General features: G+C 49.7%; 1 protein-coding gene across 18 annotated transcripts in view; it reads left to right on the forward strand.

Annotated features, from left to right (window-relative positions):
- The window catches only part of Ank1 (ankyrin 1), a 174685-nt gene that overhangs the window by 60058 nt on the left and 99746 nt on the right, over positions 1 to 14881 (forward strand). The window contains exon 1 of one of the 18 annotated variants that reach the window (XM_075986342.1): positions 4338 to 4367. The exons of 16 other annotated variants lie outside the window; for them this stretch is intronic. In XM_075986342.1, the coding sequence (XP_075842457.1) occupies positions 4353 to 4367 (15 nt within the window). In that variant the 5' untranslated portion in view covers positions 4338 to 4352. Of the gene's footprint in view, positions 1 to 4337; positions 4368 to 6022; positions 6074 to 14881 lie in introns of those variants that run through there. One more of the 18 variants, XM_075986341.1, reaches the window with a different exon arrangement.

The following is a 14881-nucleotide window of genomic DNA, read 5'->3' on the forward strand; positions in this document are numbered from 1 at the left end:
TCTCTTGCTTGTTTGCTCCCTTCCTTATCTCTGCTGCTCACCTCTCTTCCCCTCGATTGTCCCTGCTAGCCTTCAGAAGTAATTATATCTTTAGCTATCAGGTAAAGGAAAGTGCTTTCACTCGTCACTGTGGAGTTCCTTAGCGAGGTCTGAGCACTCTGCAGTCCAAATCTCCTGTGTCATGTTCAAACCGAGAAGATCACATGCTACATATGAGACACGTGATCCCTGGGGAGCAGCCCAGTGTCCCTGTTATGCACACCCCCATGCTACCTCATTCGATCCTTAGAGCAGCCTGAAATGCTAGCTACTTGCTTCATCGTGAGGCAGGGTGGCTCAGGGGTACCCGACAACTTGCCCCGGATAAGGCACAGTGGGTGAATTCTTGCCCCCTCTGAATCAGTCTGTGAGACATCTGAAATCACACCCGAATTGTTCTCAGCTGCCATCTCTAATGCAGCTGTGCACAGCAGCTATAATTCTGTACCTAAACCTTGGACTACAGCCCTCATTAGTGAGGCATCTAGAAGGTGAAGGATGCCAGACAAAGGTTAGGTCCAGTGAACCTTCCTAACCTCACCCAAGCCATAGTCCTGTCAATTCCAACATGGGGGTCCATGCATCTCTGTGGAGAGCACAAAAGCTTCAAGAACAAGGCATCTGAACTTCTGTTTTCTAGGTGGAAAGCATCTCATCATTTAAAAATTTCATCTTGCCATGTGTTTTATGATGCACATAATGTATTGTCACAATAGTGCCCGTGTGTGGTTTGTAAATAAGGGAACGTGCATCTGTTGACAATGTGTACTCAAAACACTTCTTCTGAGAGGGCTACGGAGTTCCAACAGTTTAGGGGCTAGAGCTGAGCTGTGACTCAGTGGCAGGGTGCTTGTCCACCCTGGATCTCCAGCCCTGGGAATCAGGGGTGGAGTTAGACACTAGGAAGGGCTACCTTGTTCCCAATAGCTATTAGTGCACAATTGCTGAGTGGCTCAAGTCCTCCAGCAGAGAGTGGTGTCATCCCTGCCACTTGTACATGTGGCCTTGCATGTGTATTCAGAATGACACTCTTGGGAGTCTGGGTTAAAACAAAATGATGGAAAGATAGATGCCTCCCTTTTCAAGAAAGCAAATTTAACAAGGCCAATTTCTTGAAAAAAAATTGAAGCATTGTTAAACAGATTGTTTCTGTTCAATTAGGGGAGAAACAATGTGTTCTGGCAGCTACTATGGGTGCACCCAAAATTAGTGATGTCCACAAAACTCATTTCCTTTATAATTCTCAACAACTGTGCATTGGAAGAAATCCTTCATCCCTTAGTGCATGCATGTGTTCACGGTCCACTTGGCAGTAATTCCTGAGCATCTATTAGGTGTAAAGCCCCAGGCTGGTGATGAATATCTTGCAATCTCTGCCCCCAAAGACTTTGCTTTTAATAAAGAAGACAAGCACACACACAAATAACTGTAATAAAATAAAGCATCCTCTAAGTGCCACAAACTGCCGTCAACAAATGGGACCAGGTATAGCAGAAGGACCGTGACCTCTAACCCCAAGAGGAGGGAAAGGCAGCCCTAGGACTTCTATTTATTTTCTAATATCATACTAGAAATTTAAAATCTATAGCTTTTGCATGTGTTAAACAATGAGGAAATCTCTCTGGACATGATAAGCAAAGAGGATATTTGGGTTGTAGGATAATGTGTGATTTGGAGCTACTGGGACTGCAATGCCACAGAGGTTAATATAATGGGCTGCAGCCTGCAGCCAGCCCTCAGCGTGGGGGAGTCTTCAGTGATAGGATGCTCGGCCATCCTTGGCCATGATAGTTGACATTTTGGTTTACAGTTGCCTGCAGGCTGGCATAACAAGCATCTTCGGTTGGCTCTTGGGAAGCAAATGTGTTGATGAGCAGAAAATTATATTTTTATTTCGAGTTAGGGCATACCTAGAGATTCTTGTCAAAAATCTCTTAAAGACCTTGTAAAACATGGACAAATGAAAAATATACAAACTGACCTTTCATCTCCTTGGATTCCATATCCATGGATTCAAACAATCACCAATTGAAAATAGTTAGAGGAAAAGGCAATAAAATAATACAGATTGAAAAATAGTATAGCAGCTACCGTCATGGGATTTACATTGTATTAGCTGTTGTGAGCAAAGTAGAGATTATTTAAGTACACGGAAGATTTATGTAGGCTGTGTGTAAATGCCGCTGTGGGACGGACATGAGCACCTCGGATTTTGGTACTGAGAGGTCCTGGAACCAGTCTGCAGATATTGAGGAATACCTGTGTGCAGTGAGGACAGTGGTAATTTAATAACAAGCTACGTGTGCTGAGCACACACAGTAGGGACAGCAAGCAAGCACATGACGTTGTGGGGATGCCAGCCCTGTTCAGGAGAGCAGGGCAACCTGGCCTTCAGTTTCAAGCATCAAGATGGACCCTGGGACTCCATCTCAGAAATAAGATGGAAAAGGATATCATACAGCAGGACCTGTAAGCTCTCGGGGACTGTCGCTAGCAGAGGAGTGGCAAACAGCGCTCCTGATCATGGCGCAGGAGTCGTCACCTGAGAGCTACCCCCAGGTGTCATCTGAGGTCCAGAGTGCCGAGCCAGCTCTATGCCAGCACCGTGCCAGCGTAGAGACACAGCCTGGGACAGAGTGGTTCTGTGGCCCAGCCCAGCTCTCTCTAGCCTCGGCAGTTGGTCTGCCTCTGAGGGTAGCTGGCCTTTCTCCCAGAGGATATAAGCTCCATGGGGGAGAGACATCTGGACTTAATTCTGAGATGACCCAGCTCCTGGGGATGCCAGGCAATCTGAGTCCTAGGCTTCAGAGATCTGTGTGTGTGTGTGTGGGGGGGGGGGGGTCCTGTCACCAAAAGCACCACCTGAGGACCTAACCAGAGTTGGTACAATAATAGCTCCTTATTTCCCTGCGCTTCCTCTTAAAGTCTGAAAACCTTTAATGGGAGAAAAAACATCTCTGCGGATGGTGACAGGGCTACTTGATCGTATCGTTTTTACTGGTGACGGCCAGGGAGTAATTCCAGAAATCTTTACTGAGCACTTCCTACCTACCAAGTACCCTGTGCTCCCAGAGTCATCCCCCTGCCTGGCATGAGCTAGCGTTGCCCCATGTTGAGGCTAGGTGAGACCAGACACTATATCTGAGGTGTAGCCCCGTGGACCTGCCTCTTTTCTGTGTTTTAGATGGGGCGGGAGGAGGGAGAACGTCACAGTTCTGAGTCCCAGGCTTCAAAAGATGCCAGCCTAAGGGCGTGGGCCGTTGGGAGCGAGCTGATTATTGTCAGTCCTAATGGTGGCTCCAATTGGGTTAGCCCTCCCCTGCCTGTCAGTGTTGGACTGTAGAGAAGGTCAGGACTCGGGTGTGCGTGTGTGCGTGTGTGTGTGTGTGTGTGTGTGTGTGTGTGTGTATGGGGGGGGGTTCTCTTACTATTGTGAAAAGTGGAAGAGGTCATTTCACGGCTGTCCAGGGCGTTTTCCATGGCAGCTGAGCCCTCACAGCAGGGCATGCTTGATTCTGTTGCAAAGCTGAGAAGCCAGATGGCTGCCCAGCCAGGGGACCTGGCCCAGCTTCTGTCAAGTCATGAGGAAGGCTGGAAAGACCCTTCTCAGGAAGGGCGGGGCAGGCAACACAGCCCACTAAGGCACCTCTAAGAAGGAAACCCAGGAACCCCTTAGGGTGCACAAACGGCAACCCTGTCCGTGAGCCCACACCCGGCCTCCAATGACACCACCCCCTGCCTCACCGCTCAGTCCGTCCTGGTCCACCATCCTCTCTGCCAGCAGCTGCCACCCACCACTCTGGGGTTCAATGTTCTCACCGCTGAGCCGCTCTGGGCTGGTGCCACTTCACCCCATTGTTGGACTGAACAAGTGTTGAAAAATAAAGCCCTTCCCCAGCCAGGATCGCAGGAGAATGGCCTGAAATGGACCTCGACTTTTGGGTCTGGTTCCCACCCAACCCCTTTCCTTTTCAGCTTTGTGTGCCCGTAATTCCCAGCAGCAGTCAGTCAGCAACATAAAGACAATAGTGAAAGCATGGAGAAGACAGAGTCCCGGTGTCCTTGTAGCCCCTGCTATGGGAGGGTCCCCAAACCCCTTAGGAGCCATGCCTAAGAGGCACAGGTTATGCGCCAAGGCCCTCGGTGGGGCAATCTGAGGGCCACATGCGGGCGCCGCCCTGTGTGCTGGCATCCTGATAAGGCCTCTTCTGGCGGCAGAGTAGAGGTGGCAGGTCCCTGGAAGCCAGGCTGTTCCGGCTGCTTTGACAGCCAGCCCGCCTGCCCTGGAGGGTCCCGGTCCCCAGTGAGACACAATGGGCTTCTGTAAAGTAAGTACTTGGGGGCCGCACTTCCGGGGGCGATGTGGAGCAGATATGCCAACAGGTGTGCCTCAAGGCTGTCACCACCGGTGGTGGGGAAGGGTGCCGGCACCAGGCAGTCCTGGGGTGCAGAGGAGACCTCTCATTCCACAAAGGACTTGCCGCTGAAAGTGGTAGATGGGGCAGGTGCCCTCGGTTGTTTCTTCCCTTGGTACTTTTCACAGCCGCAGACTTGACTGAGTTTTTTCTGGGATCTCTGATCTAAGCTCTACTTCGGGGTTAGGCTTCGTGGTTTGCAGATTCATCGCAGAGTAAACCCGCTGAGATACTGGAGGCTTTCCTGACCCCTGAGTACCTTCCAGCGGCGGGGAGTAGAGAATAAAGACACTCAAGAGGGGTCACTCGGCCCTCTGCAAGAAGCTGCCGCCCTCTTTGGAAAACAGGCTTGCTTATTTGCCCAAAAGCCAGGCACCTCGTGGACATACCTTCTGGGTTCTTAAAATGGTAGATTTTGAATTGCTGCTGCTCCCTAGAGGGAAAGAGGAGATAGGGAGGAGGAGGAGGGATAGGAGGGAAAGGGAGGAGTGAGAGGGGAGAGGGACAAGAAGAGGGAGAGGGAGGAGGAGGGAGAGGAACAGGAGGAGGAGGGAAAAAGGAGAAGGAGGAGGGAGAGGGAGGACTTAGAGAGAGGAAGAGGGAGAGGGAGGAGGAGGCAGAGGGAGTGGGGAAAGGGACAAGGAGAGGGAGGAGGAAGGAAGAGGGAGAGAGGAGGGAGAGGGACAAGGAGAGAGATGAGGAAGGAGAGAGAGGATGTAGAGAGAGGAGGAGAAGGGAGAAGGAGGGAGAGGGAAGAGGAGGGAGAGAAAGGAGGAGGGAGAGAAAGGAGAGAGGGAGAAGGAAAAGGAGGGAGAGGGAAAAGGAGGGAGGAAGAGGGTAGAGGAACAAGGAGAGGAAGAAGAGGGAGGAGGGAGGAGAGGAAGGAGGGAGAGGAAGGGGAGAGAGTGAAGAAGGGGGAGAGAGGGAGAGAGGGGATGTGAGAGGAAGGGGAGAGGGAGAGAGAAAGGGAGAGACTAGTGTAGCTCTGGGAGGTAGGTAATACAAGTTGGCTCCCTCCCACTCCAGAAATGACCTGTCAGTTTCTCTACAAAACTAGCTGGCATTTCCCCCCCTTTTAGATTAACCAAAGTGAAACATACTTAGAAAGGCAGGGTTTTTGTCATTACAGAGAAAGAGAGAGAGAAAGAGAGAGAGAACGCCAACAGAGTATTCTCTAAAAGGCACAAGGGCTTCAAGGGCTGCTCACCAGCCACCAGCAGTGGTTATGAAGTGACGTGTGAGGTCCTGTGTGGCAGGAACAAAGCAGAGAGGAGCCAGAGAGGGAAATCCTTCCCTGGAAGAGTTCATGGCCCGGCTGAGCGGAGAAGCTTAATGCAGTGTGAATGAGAAAATTTCACACCTATTAAAAGGCTGGGGTGGGTAGTGTGCTGGCCTAGCTTGGAAGAGACCAGGGCTCTATCCACATCACTGTAAAAACAGACAGAAGCGATGAGCATTGGGGAGGGGAATTCTGTGTATGTCTGGGGACGGGGTCTGCAAGTTCATAGGGCATTCAGGAGACTCAGTGAGGTGCCTACCCCCCAGCAAAGGCTTAATGAAGTAGCCCAGGACTGCTTCAGGAGGGAGAGATGAGGCCATGGCACCTGCCAAGGTCCAAGGTAAGCGTGGCTAGAGGAATAACCAGGAGGCTAGCAGGCAGCAACAGGATGGAGAGCTGAGGAGAGCTGAGGAGAGCTGAGGTCGGAGGAGTTGCTGGAAGGCGAGATTGGGGCCTAGGTGCCCAAGATGCGAGCCTTTGTATATCAGTATGAGAATTCTCCATTTGCCCTGGGTAAGACAACAGACTTTGAACAGTTTGGATCTGAAACTACCAGCATTCGCGTCTACCTATGCTGGCCACTTCCTGGTACCTCTACAGCGGAACTCTTAGTCCGCTTCTAAGGCAGCTCTCAGCCTTTTCCTCTGGAATGTGCAGGGCCAGTTACAGTGAAAGGGGAAACAAGGAAGGCCGTGGGCGCTCACTGAAAAGCATTGCCCTTGGCACAATGCAACAGGAGCCAGAAGCTACTATGGAAACACAGTGTGTTTGCAGTATGGTCATTTGTAATCCCAGCTGCTAAGAGGGAGCGTAGACCGGGGTTCTGGCATTGCCAGCCATCCAGAACGCTCACGGTGTCAGCGTCGGAAAGCCGAGCTGCTCAGAGGGAGCCCAGGCCTCATCTGCTTATTTGATTTTTTTCCTGTCCTTTTTTTCTTTTATTGGAAATAGATTTTTGTCTCACATACTATATCCTGATTATGGTTTCCCCTCCCCCTGCTCCTGCCAGTTCCTCCTCCCCTCCCCTCGCATCAGGCTCTACTCTCTTTCTGTCTCTCATTAGAAGACAAATGGGCTTCCAGGGGGTTATAATTTATATAACATGATATGATAAGATATGATATGATAAGATATGGCATGATATGATATAACGTGATATGATACGATATGACAAAAATGAACACAGTGGAACTGGATGAAACAAACGGAAGAGCCCAAGAAAAGGCATAAGAACCAGAGGCCCAATTGTTCATACACTGAGGAATCCCATAATAACACTAAACTGGAAGCCACAATATATATGCAGTTGACCTGGTGTGGACCCATGCAATGCCTGCACTTGCTGCCTGGGTCTCTGTGAGTTCACAGGAGCTTGGCTCGTGTTGATTGAGAAAGCCTTGTCGTGCGGTCCTCCACCCCCCCTGGCTTGCACGCTCTTTCTGCTTCCTCTTCCACAGGGTTCCGAGAGCACGGGAGGGAGGGATTTGATAGAGATATCTCATTTAGGGCTGAGTGTCCCAAGGTCTCTCACTCTCTGCGTAATGTCTGTCTGTGGGTCTCTGGATTTGTTCCCATCAGCTGCAGGAGGAAGCCTCTCTGATGATGGTATTTTTTTCCTCCAAATGGCCCAACTCTTTTCACCCACCTTCTTTGCTTCTTCTTCTCCCCCCTTTCTGTGCTGGGAATCAAGCCGAGGGCCTCACCCTAGACTACTCGGGCAGCACCACAGGCCCCGCCCACTTCCCCCGGCTCTTTACATACAATCATAGTGGCCTCATCCAGTCATTTTCAGCCCTCAGTGGCTTCACCTTGTTCTGAGAGTAGAGTCTGGCTTCTCTCAGCCTGGACACCTGGTCCTGCCCTCTGGGCCCCTTCCTCAGTCTCACCCCCAGCATCTTCACAGGAATCTGGCAATGGGGTCATTTTCCCAGGGAGTTCGCACACTCCATGAGGTGGTATTAGTAGAACTGTTATCCCCGACGCTTCCTTGTCTCTCAGTCCCTGGCGCATAGTAAGCGTTCATAAGTCTCAGTGACACTAATATGTGACCAGACAATAAACCACCGGCGAAGCACCTAACGGATGGTTATCGCTACCAAGGCGATGGGCGAGTCCGCAGGTGCCGCTAAACCTGCACTTTGTGGGTCTGTCTCCTCCCGATGTTCTCTGCACTGGGAGTTTTAAATTTCACCTTACAGGAACCCCCCCCTTGCGCATGCGCAGAGCCCTCCTCTTTCCCACACTTCTGGACTTATTTACCTCTGTGTCATTGCTCCTTCAGGCTGAGCTGGGGGAGGGCAGCGTGCTAGACTGACTCATCTTTGAGTCATTTCCTCTCAGTTTCCCCAGCCTCCGAGGAGGTCCTCAACGTGGGGCTGAAAAGTATTTTTCAAGTGATTTAATATAAAAGCAGTGAAGGCGTGTGGGCTCTCGTTTCTCCTTTGTGAACTCAGGTTGTGAGCACCGGCTGTCAGGATCCATCTGGCTGCTAATTTGCAAAATAAAACTCCAGGCAGGTCTGAGTGAAAACTAGGAGGGAGGTCACAACTTAAAAGCCTAGCTTCCGAGCCAGCGTGGAATACAGGAACCCCTGGCCTGGACTGTGGTCAGTCATCCTGCCTCTGGCAAGCTTGGCTTGGCATGCTTGGCCGTGCAGTGACAGTGGATTGGAGATCTTGTTAGGGGAAGAATTGCTTTGCTCCCAGCCTCCTGTGCAACACCATCCCGCCTAGCTTACTGTGGGTGCTGAGTTTCCTGTATCCACACAGGAAGGAAGTGATCCTGCTGCTAATGGACCCAACTAACCTAAATGCATTAGCATGCAGTGGGAGGGATCCAGGAATGAATGGAGGCAGCATGGGATCTGAAGATGGATTTGTTCATGTGGAGAAGAGCGGGAAGTTGGTTAAGCACTTGGCCTCTACCCCCATCCTCTCCCCGAGCCTCATTGTCTTCTGGAATGGGTTCCTGATCTCTTGTGGCTGTAGAAGGCAGTAGAAAACCTCTCAAGTCCTTCTCTGGGGTGACATTGGCCAGAAGACTGCCCTGTCTTCTCCCGAAGTAGGATAGGAAGCCATGTTTTGGAAGAGGAAGCATCTATCTTCTTTGTCCTTCAGGAAGCTGGTCCCCCTTAAAGCCCGGCTCCTGTGTTCCTCTGTGGCTTAGTGACTAATCACTCACAGCATCTTTTCACTTCAAAGTGACGGGAACCATTCACGGGGCCTCTGTGTAGCATCCAGCACTGGTGGGTTTGATTCTCTGTGGTATGGTTTGAAGGCCAAAAGAGCCCCCAAGTCCTGGGACACCTTTGCCTCATTGGCCATGGAGTTCAGGGGTGTAGCCACGGAAGACTTTCCATCAGGCTGTCTCTAAAAGTCTCCTATTAATTATGTACATGTCAGCTTTTCTAATAGAATACTGAGTTGTACTCTGCAATAAACTGATTTTTGGTGAAACTTTTAACAGATAAAGGGAAAGCCAAGAGTAGAAGCATTCAAAGCAGATGGCAGAGGGGCAGTCAGAAGGTGTAGGGACAGACTTCCTTCCCAGTTTAGGACAATGGCCCTGGGCTTGGCAGTACTTTCTGAATATTCTTCCATCTTTAACTCTTTGATCCCAACAGTCAGGTCTGTCACATTTAGAACAAGTGAATTGGCCGGTCCATGGTGGCGCACACCTTTAATCCCAGTACTCAGGAGGCAGAGGCAGGCGGATATCTGTGAGTTCGAGGCCAGCCTGGTCTACAAAAGCTAGTTCCAGGACAGGCTCCAAAACTACTGTTTCTCTGGGGGAAAGAAAGTATGAATTGATGAGGGATATTGGGTTTGAAGTAGAAGCCTGAGGTCAGTGAGACCTTGCACGACTTCTGAATGTCTTCTCGTATAGGCAGGTGTCTTGGTGACCATGGGATCAGCCCAGGTGTGCACGGGGCTTATTGGCTGAGTTCTCTTGCCCAACTCTGGCCTTTCATATGCTGGGAATGAGTAATGCAGTTAGTTTTGCTTTTGCTTTTTACCTCCTTTTTGGTTATAGTTTTTTTTATTTCAGTTTTTATTTGGTTGGTTGATTTGGGGCATGGAGTTTGTTTGTTGTGCCATCTGTTTCGCCTCCCCACAGACAGATCTTCACTCTAGACTGGGCTGGCCTGGAACTCACTAAATTCTCTAGCTGGCCTTGTATTTGCAATGATCTTCCTGCCTTAGCTTCCCCAGGACAGATGTTACAGGTGTGAGCTGCCATGCTTGGCTGCAGTTTTACAAATAGCAAACACTACGCAGAGTCTTGTATTATTTTTGGACCAGGTCTTACTATGTAGCTTAGGTTGGCCTCAAAACTCACAGCAATCCCCCTGTCTCAATCTCAAAGATCTTGAATCATGAACATGTACTTCCATTCCCATCTGTTCCTGACTCTCAGTGGGATGTGGAGACTGCTCTGTAAGGCTCTACTGCTACTAGCCTCACGTTCTACAGGGAGGAGTGGGGTTGAGTGGCTAACCACTGACCATGCCCCATGGCGGGGTACAGCTCAGCAGGTCTTCCCACTCTCCGGAGCAGTGTTCAGGGCATGTGTCTTCTTCACTTACACCCTAGTACAGATGAGTTGAAACGAGAAGAGTTGATTCTGTGGGGCGGTCACCAGCAAATCTGGGTGGCAGGGAGCTTGGCATAGGCTTGCTGAATCAGTAGGGTTTTTTATAGGATGCAGGAGGTATGGACTCTGTGGTCCTTGTACAGGCATCTCCTGGGGCTGGCTCTGAGGTGCTGTGGGACAGGGAGAAAGTGGCAAGAGGGGGGGATGGGGAGATAGAGGCCACACTGCACGTTCCTAAACTCAGCAGGCATTCAGCAAGCCAGCAAACAGGACAGGGTCAGGATCTGTTTGCACTTCAGGAAACGCAGTTTGGCAGGGATGGAGGGCCAGGAGAGTGAACACCAGCTAGCACAACAGAGCCAGTGTCCAGGTGAGAACTGTTGAGGTCCAAAAATGGATGATCGTACAACTGAGTAGTACCAGTGCTGTGTGGTTACATGTCTAACTCATTTAATATTAATGACATCCACGTGTCTGTGCGACAAAGAAGGAAACAGAGTCTTACGAAGACAAGGAGGATGATGAGATAAGGTAAATGCTGGCTGCTTGTGCAGGGCTCTTAGGTCTGGGCTCTAGTCCCACAGCTTGGTTTGGAGGTGAAAGGAGGGTTTAGGTCTAGGTATGGCTTAATGCTAGGATAACTCACCCATGTCTGGTGTTTGCACCAGTATGTCACAGTATGTCAAAAGTGAAAAATACGATGCCCCAAGCTCTGGTGTTCTTTTGTATTCTTGCTCATCCGTGATCTCTGATCAATGAAGTCTGTCCCGTTACCAACACCTGAATGGCAAGTTGGTTAGAAGCAATGCAATGTTCTGGCAAATGACAATCAGAGAGACAGGAGGGGAAATGATCTTGAAGAACCTGTCATCAAGACTGATAAGGCTGATCAATCATTCATGCCCGTAGCCAAGAGCATTGTATTTGGTACAGACTACTGATTGAACAAAGCAGGGGTAGAAAATAAGTCTTGTCGCCTGGTGTCCGTGCTGGCCCATCGCACAGCAGCTACCTGAGATGGACCAGGATTCCGAGGTTCTGGTCCCCTCATGGCCAAGAGTACCGTGGAAAATGTCCTCTCTCCTGGGCAGATGAAGGGAGAGGACATTTCGGTGGGTGAATTGTGGACCATCATTGTTACTCTGTTTCTTTCTGCCTTCGGAAGCTCAACCTTAGTGAGATAAGCCATGCTGTAACTGACGCTTGTGAGGTGCCCGTCTGTCAAGGATGTCTGATGTTAGGTACTGTCAAGTTCCATATACATTAGTAGATGCTAGTTCTATTCCTGGCATCACCTGCTCCCGATCCTCCCTTGTTCCGTGGTCAGATCATGCCTGGAGTTCCACACATCGGAGTCAGTATGTTCCACTCTTCTGATCTGGACCTGGAGAGGCACAGAGTTGAAGGAACAATGCCCACTGGTCTCTTTGTGTTAAATGTGAGCAAATTGCCCTGGAAGTCATCAGTTAGTGTGGAGTTGCCAACCCAGCTTCCTCAAGCTTCCAACAGAATCACCAGCAATCCAGACGCTAGCCTGTAGGCCAACTGCCCCTTCGGTTGGAGATTTTTGCATGGCTTGGTTCCCAGAACTCTGACAAAGGGTGATTCAAGAATGAAGAAAGACAAACATGACTCACAGGAAAGCTGGGTTTGGGTGGTCTGGGCTCTCAGACAGAGAAGCTGTGGCACCCGGGAAGCACGGAACGTTTATCCTGTACAGTTGAACAGAGAGACAGGCTGTTGTATACACATGAACCAGGAGGCAGGATTATTGTAAAAGATAAACAAGGAGGTGGGGTTATTATACACAGATAAACAAGGAGGCGGGGTTATTATACACAGATAAACAAGGAGGAGGGGTTATTATACACAGATAAACAAGGAGGAGGGGTTATTGTAACAGATAAACAAGAAGGAGGGCTTATTGTAACAGATAAACAAGGAGGCAAGGTTATTACCTACAGCTGAATAAGGAGGTGGGGTTATTGTAACAGATATACAAGGAGGTGGGGTTATTACATACAGCTGAACAAGGAGGCGGGGTTATTATACACAGATAAACAAGGAGACGGGGTTATTACATACAGCTGAACAAGGAGGCAGGTCTAGCTAATCCCAGGAGGAGCAATCTCTGTAGGGAAGCAGTCTTCAGGCTGTAAGCATAGGCTGAGGCTATGGTGGGCATTTTCTGCATATACTACCAACCTTTACACGAGGACCTAGGGAAGGCTTTGTCACTCCTATGGTGCCGAAGCATTCATTGGTCCTTGACATAGCTGTGCCCCTTCTGGCTGCACCCTCATCCAGCAGCACAAAATAAAACTGTGAAAGTGAATGACCACTCTGTCTGCACGTGTGCAGAGAATTTGAAAATGTGTAAACTTTTGGGGTTTTGGTGTGTGTGTTTTCCCACTGAACAATGTATCAGGAAAGCTTGCTTTGTGCCATCTTAACTCTGTCTGAAATCTCCCATAAAAACAGCCTTCTGTCTTTCTCCAGTTGTGTGAGTGCACCCCCTGATGGGGTGATGAATCAAGGAGAGAGGTTGGATTTTCGCCATCCAGCGAGACTGTTGATTTCAGTTTTGAAAAAAAAATCACTTCCTTTCCAGCATTCTTGTTTCTCTGTATGAAACATGGGTACATGCCACCGACTCCCACAGAAGTACCCGGCCTTGAGTTCTGAGCTGTGTCAGCAGATCGCTCTGGACATATCGGGCACAAAGTGACAGTTCACAGGCATTCAAGGGTTAAGCTGATTGACCTGGGCCCTGCCCTCTACTTCCCTCATTTGCAGTTTGGACATTAGGAGCTTGGTCACCTGCTTTTGAATACACAGGAGGTAGCCACAGCCAGCACTGCCTGCGCCAGCCTTATGTTGTGGCTTTGCTTGTTGGAGCTAATTGTATTTGTTTGTTTGTTTAACAGCACTGGGCGTAAAGCCATGACTGAGGGCTGATCTCAATCTGTCTTCCAAACACCTCATCTTAGTAAGCTTCCTGTCTAGGCAGTTCTTTCAGGGCTCTGGGGCAACACAGATTTGTTGGGATTTCCCTCTTCCTCTACCTGTCACTCATCCAGGCCTCGGTGGCATCCCTGATTCCTTGGCTCTTGTCTTTTCTCACTATCCTTACTACCTCGCCTTTTCTAACTGAGAAGCAGTAACTGAGAATCTTGGGATAAGGCCCACAGAGACACAGCTTTGAAGTGGCCTGCAATGGAGGCTCCTAAAACACTGAAAGCTTCGAGAAGAGCCAAGGCAGTCACCCAAAGGTAGTGGTCCAGAATTCAGATGGAGTCAGCTTTGGAATTTCAGAAGAGGGGGATCATTGCCAGAGGAGGAGTTCATGGGAAGTCTGAGAAGAGAGCTGACCTACATTGGCTATAAGGACAGATTTGGTGTCGACATTGGAGAATGCAGGGAAGGAGAACCACAAGAAGAGAGACTCTGAGCCATAGGGTTTCACAGTAGCTCAAGGCCCAGAAAACAGAGACATGCATTTAAAGAAAGCATGGGACCCACAAGGGCCTAACTTGGCTCTTCGGGGTGTTTGAATGGCGTCAGAGCAACAGTGAGCAACAGAGTGTCCCCAGCAAGCAGAAAACCAGGTCTAATGGCATGCATAGTAATCCCATCACTCTGGAGGCAGCGGCAGAAGGATTGCCAAAAGTTTAAAGTCAGTCTAGGATATATAATGGCATTATGTCAAAAAAAAATGGGAGGAAAAAGGGAGGGCCTACAAGATGGCTGACCAGATGAAGGTGTCTTCCACCAAGCCTGGTGGTGTGAGTTTGATCCCCAGAACCTACATGGTAGAAGGAGAGTGCTGACTTACACAAGTTGTGCCCTGTGGCACACACATCTATTGCTCTCACATAAACATTCAATGAATGAATGAATAAATTAATTATAATAATTTTTAATGAAAGAAAAAAACTAGAACAGTATGCTGGCTGTGCGCAGGTGATGGCCTGGACCAGTGTGGGGGGCAGCAGGTGGAAGCCCAGAGGTGGAGAAGCGAGTTAGGGAGGTAAGGAGGCCAGCAGAGAAGTGGTTAGGGATAGAGAGTAGCAGTCATCGGTCAGAATGGACTCTGAGTTTGGGAAAGTGAGGAGGGGAAAATGCTTCCCGAGTCGTTGGCTAGACTGTGGGCTAGACCCACACAGGTGTGACCCCACAAATCACTGTAGTTGACAGATAAGGACTTGGAGGCACAGAGCTATTGGCTCATCTTCTCCAGGCTGCATGGCTGTTGTAATGGGGTCCCCAGGCTTGGACTCTTCCCCAGTATCCTACTCAGTTTTTGTGGGTGCGCTGCCAGGAAAGCAGGGACCCTAGAGGATAAACAGGGGTTGGCAAGGGCAGTCCTCCATGTGGCAACATCTCACTGGGACTCCCAGGACTTGGAACCGTGAGCACTGACTCATGGGTGCCAGCCCCACAGAGTGTTCAAGCAGCTGCCTTTGGGACCTTCCCATCACCTGCTTTGCCCATTCCTTCTCAAAATCTTCACTGGGTCCACTGAGCAAAGAAGATCTCTCTCCTTCCAAACCTC

The sequence above is a fragment of the Microtus pennsylvanicus genome, chromosome 9 (genome assembly GCF_037038515.1).
Source record: "Microtus pennsylvanicus isolate mMicPen1 chromosome 9, mMicPen1.hap1, whole genome shotgun sequence".
Taxonomy (NCBI): domain Eukaryota; kingdom Metazoa; phylum Chordata; class Mammalia; order Rodentia; family Cricetidae; genus Microtus; species Microtus pennsylvanicus.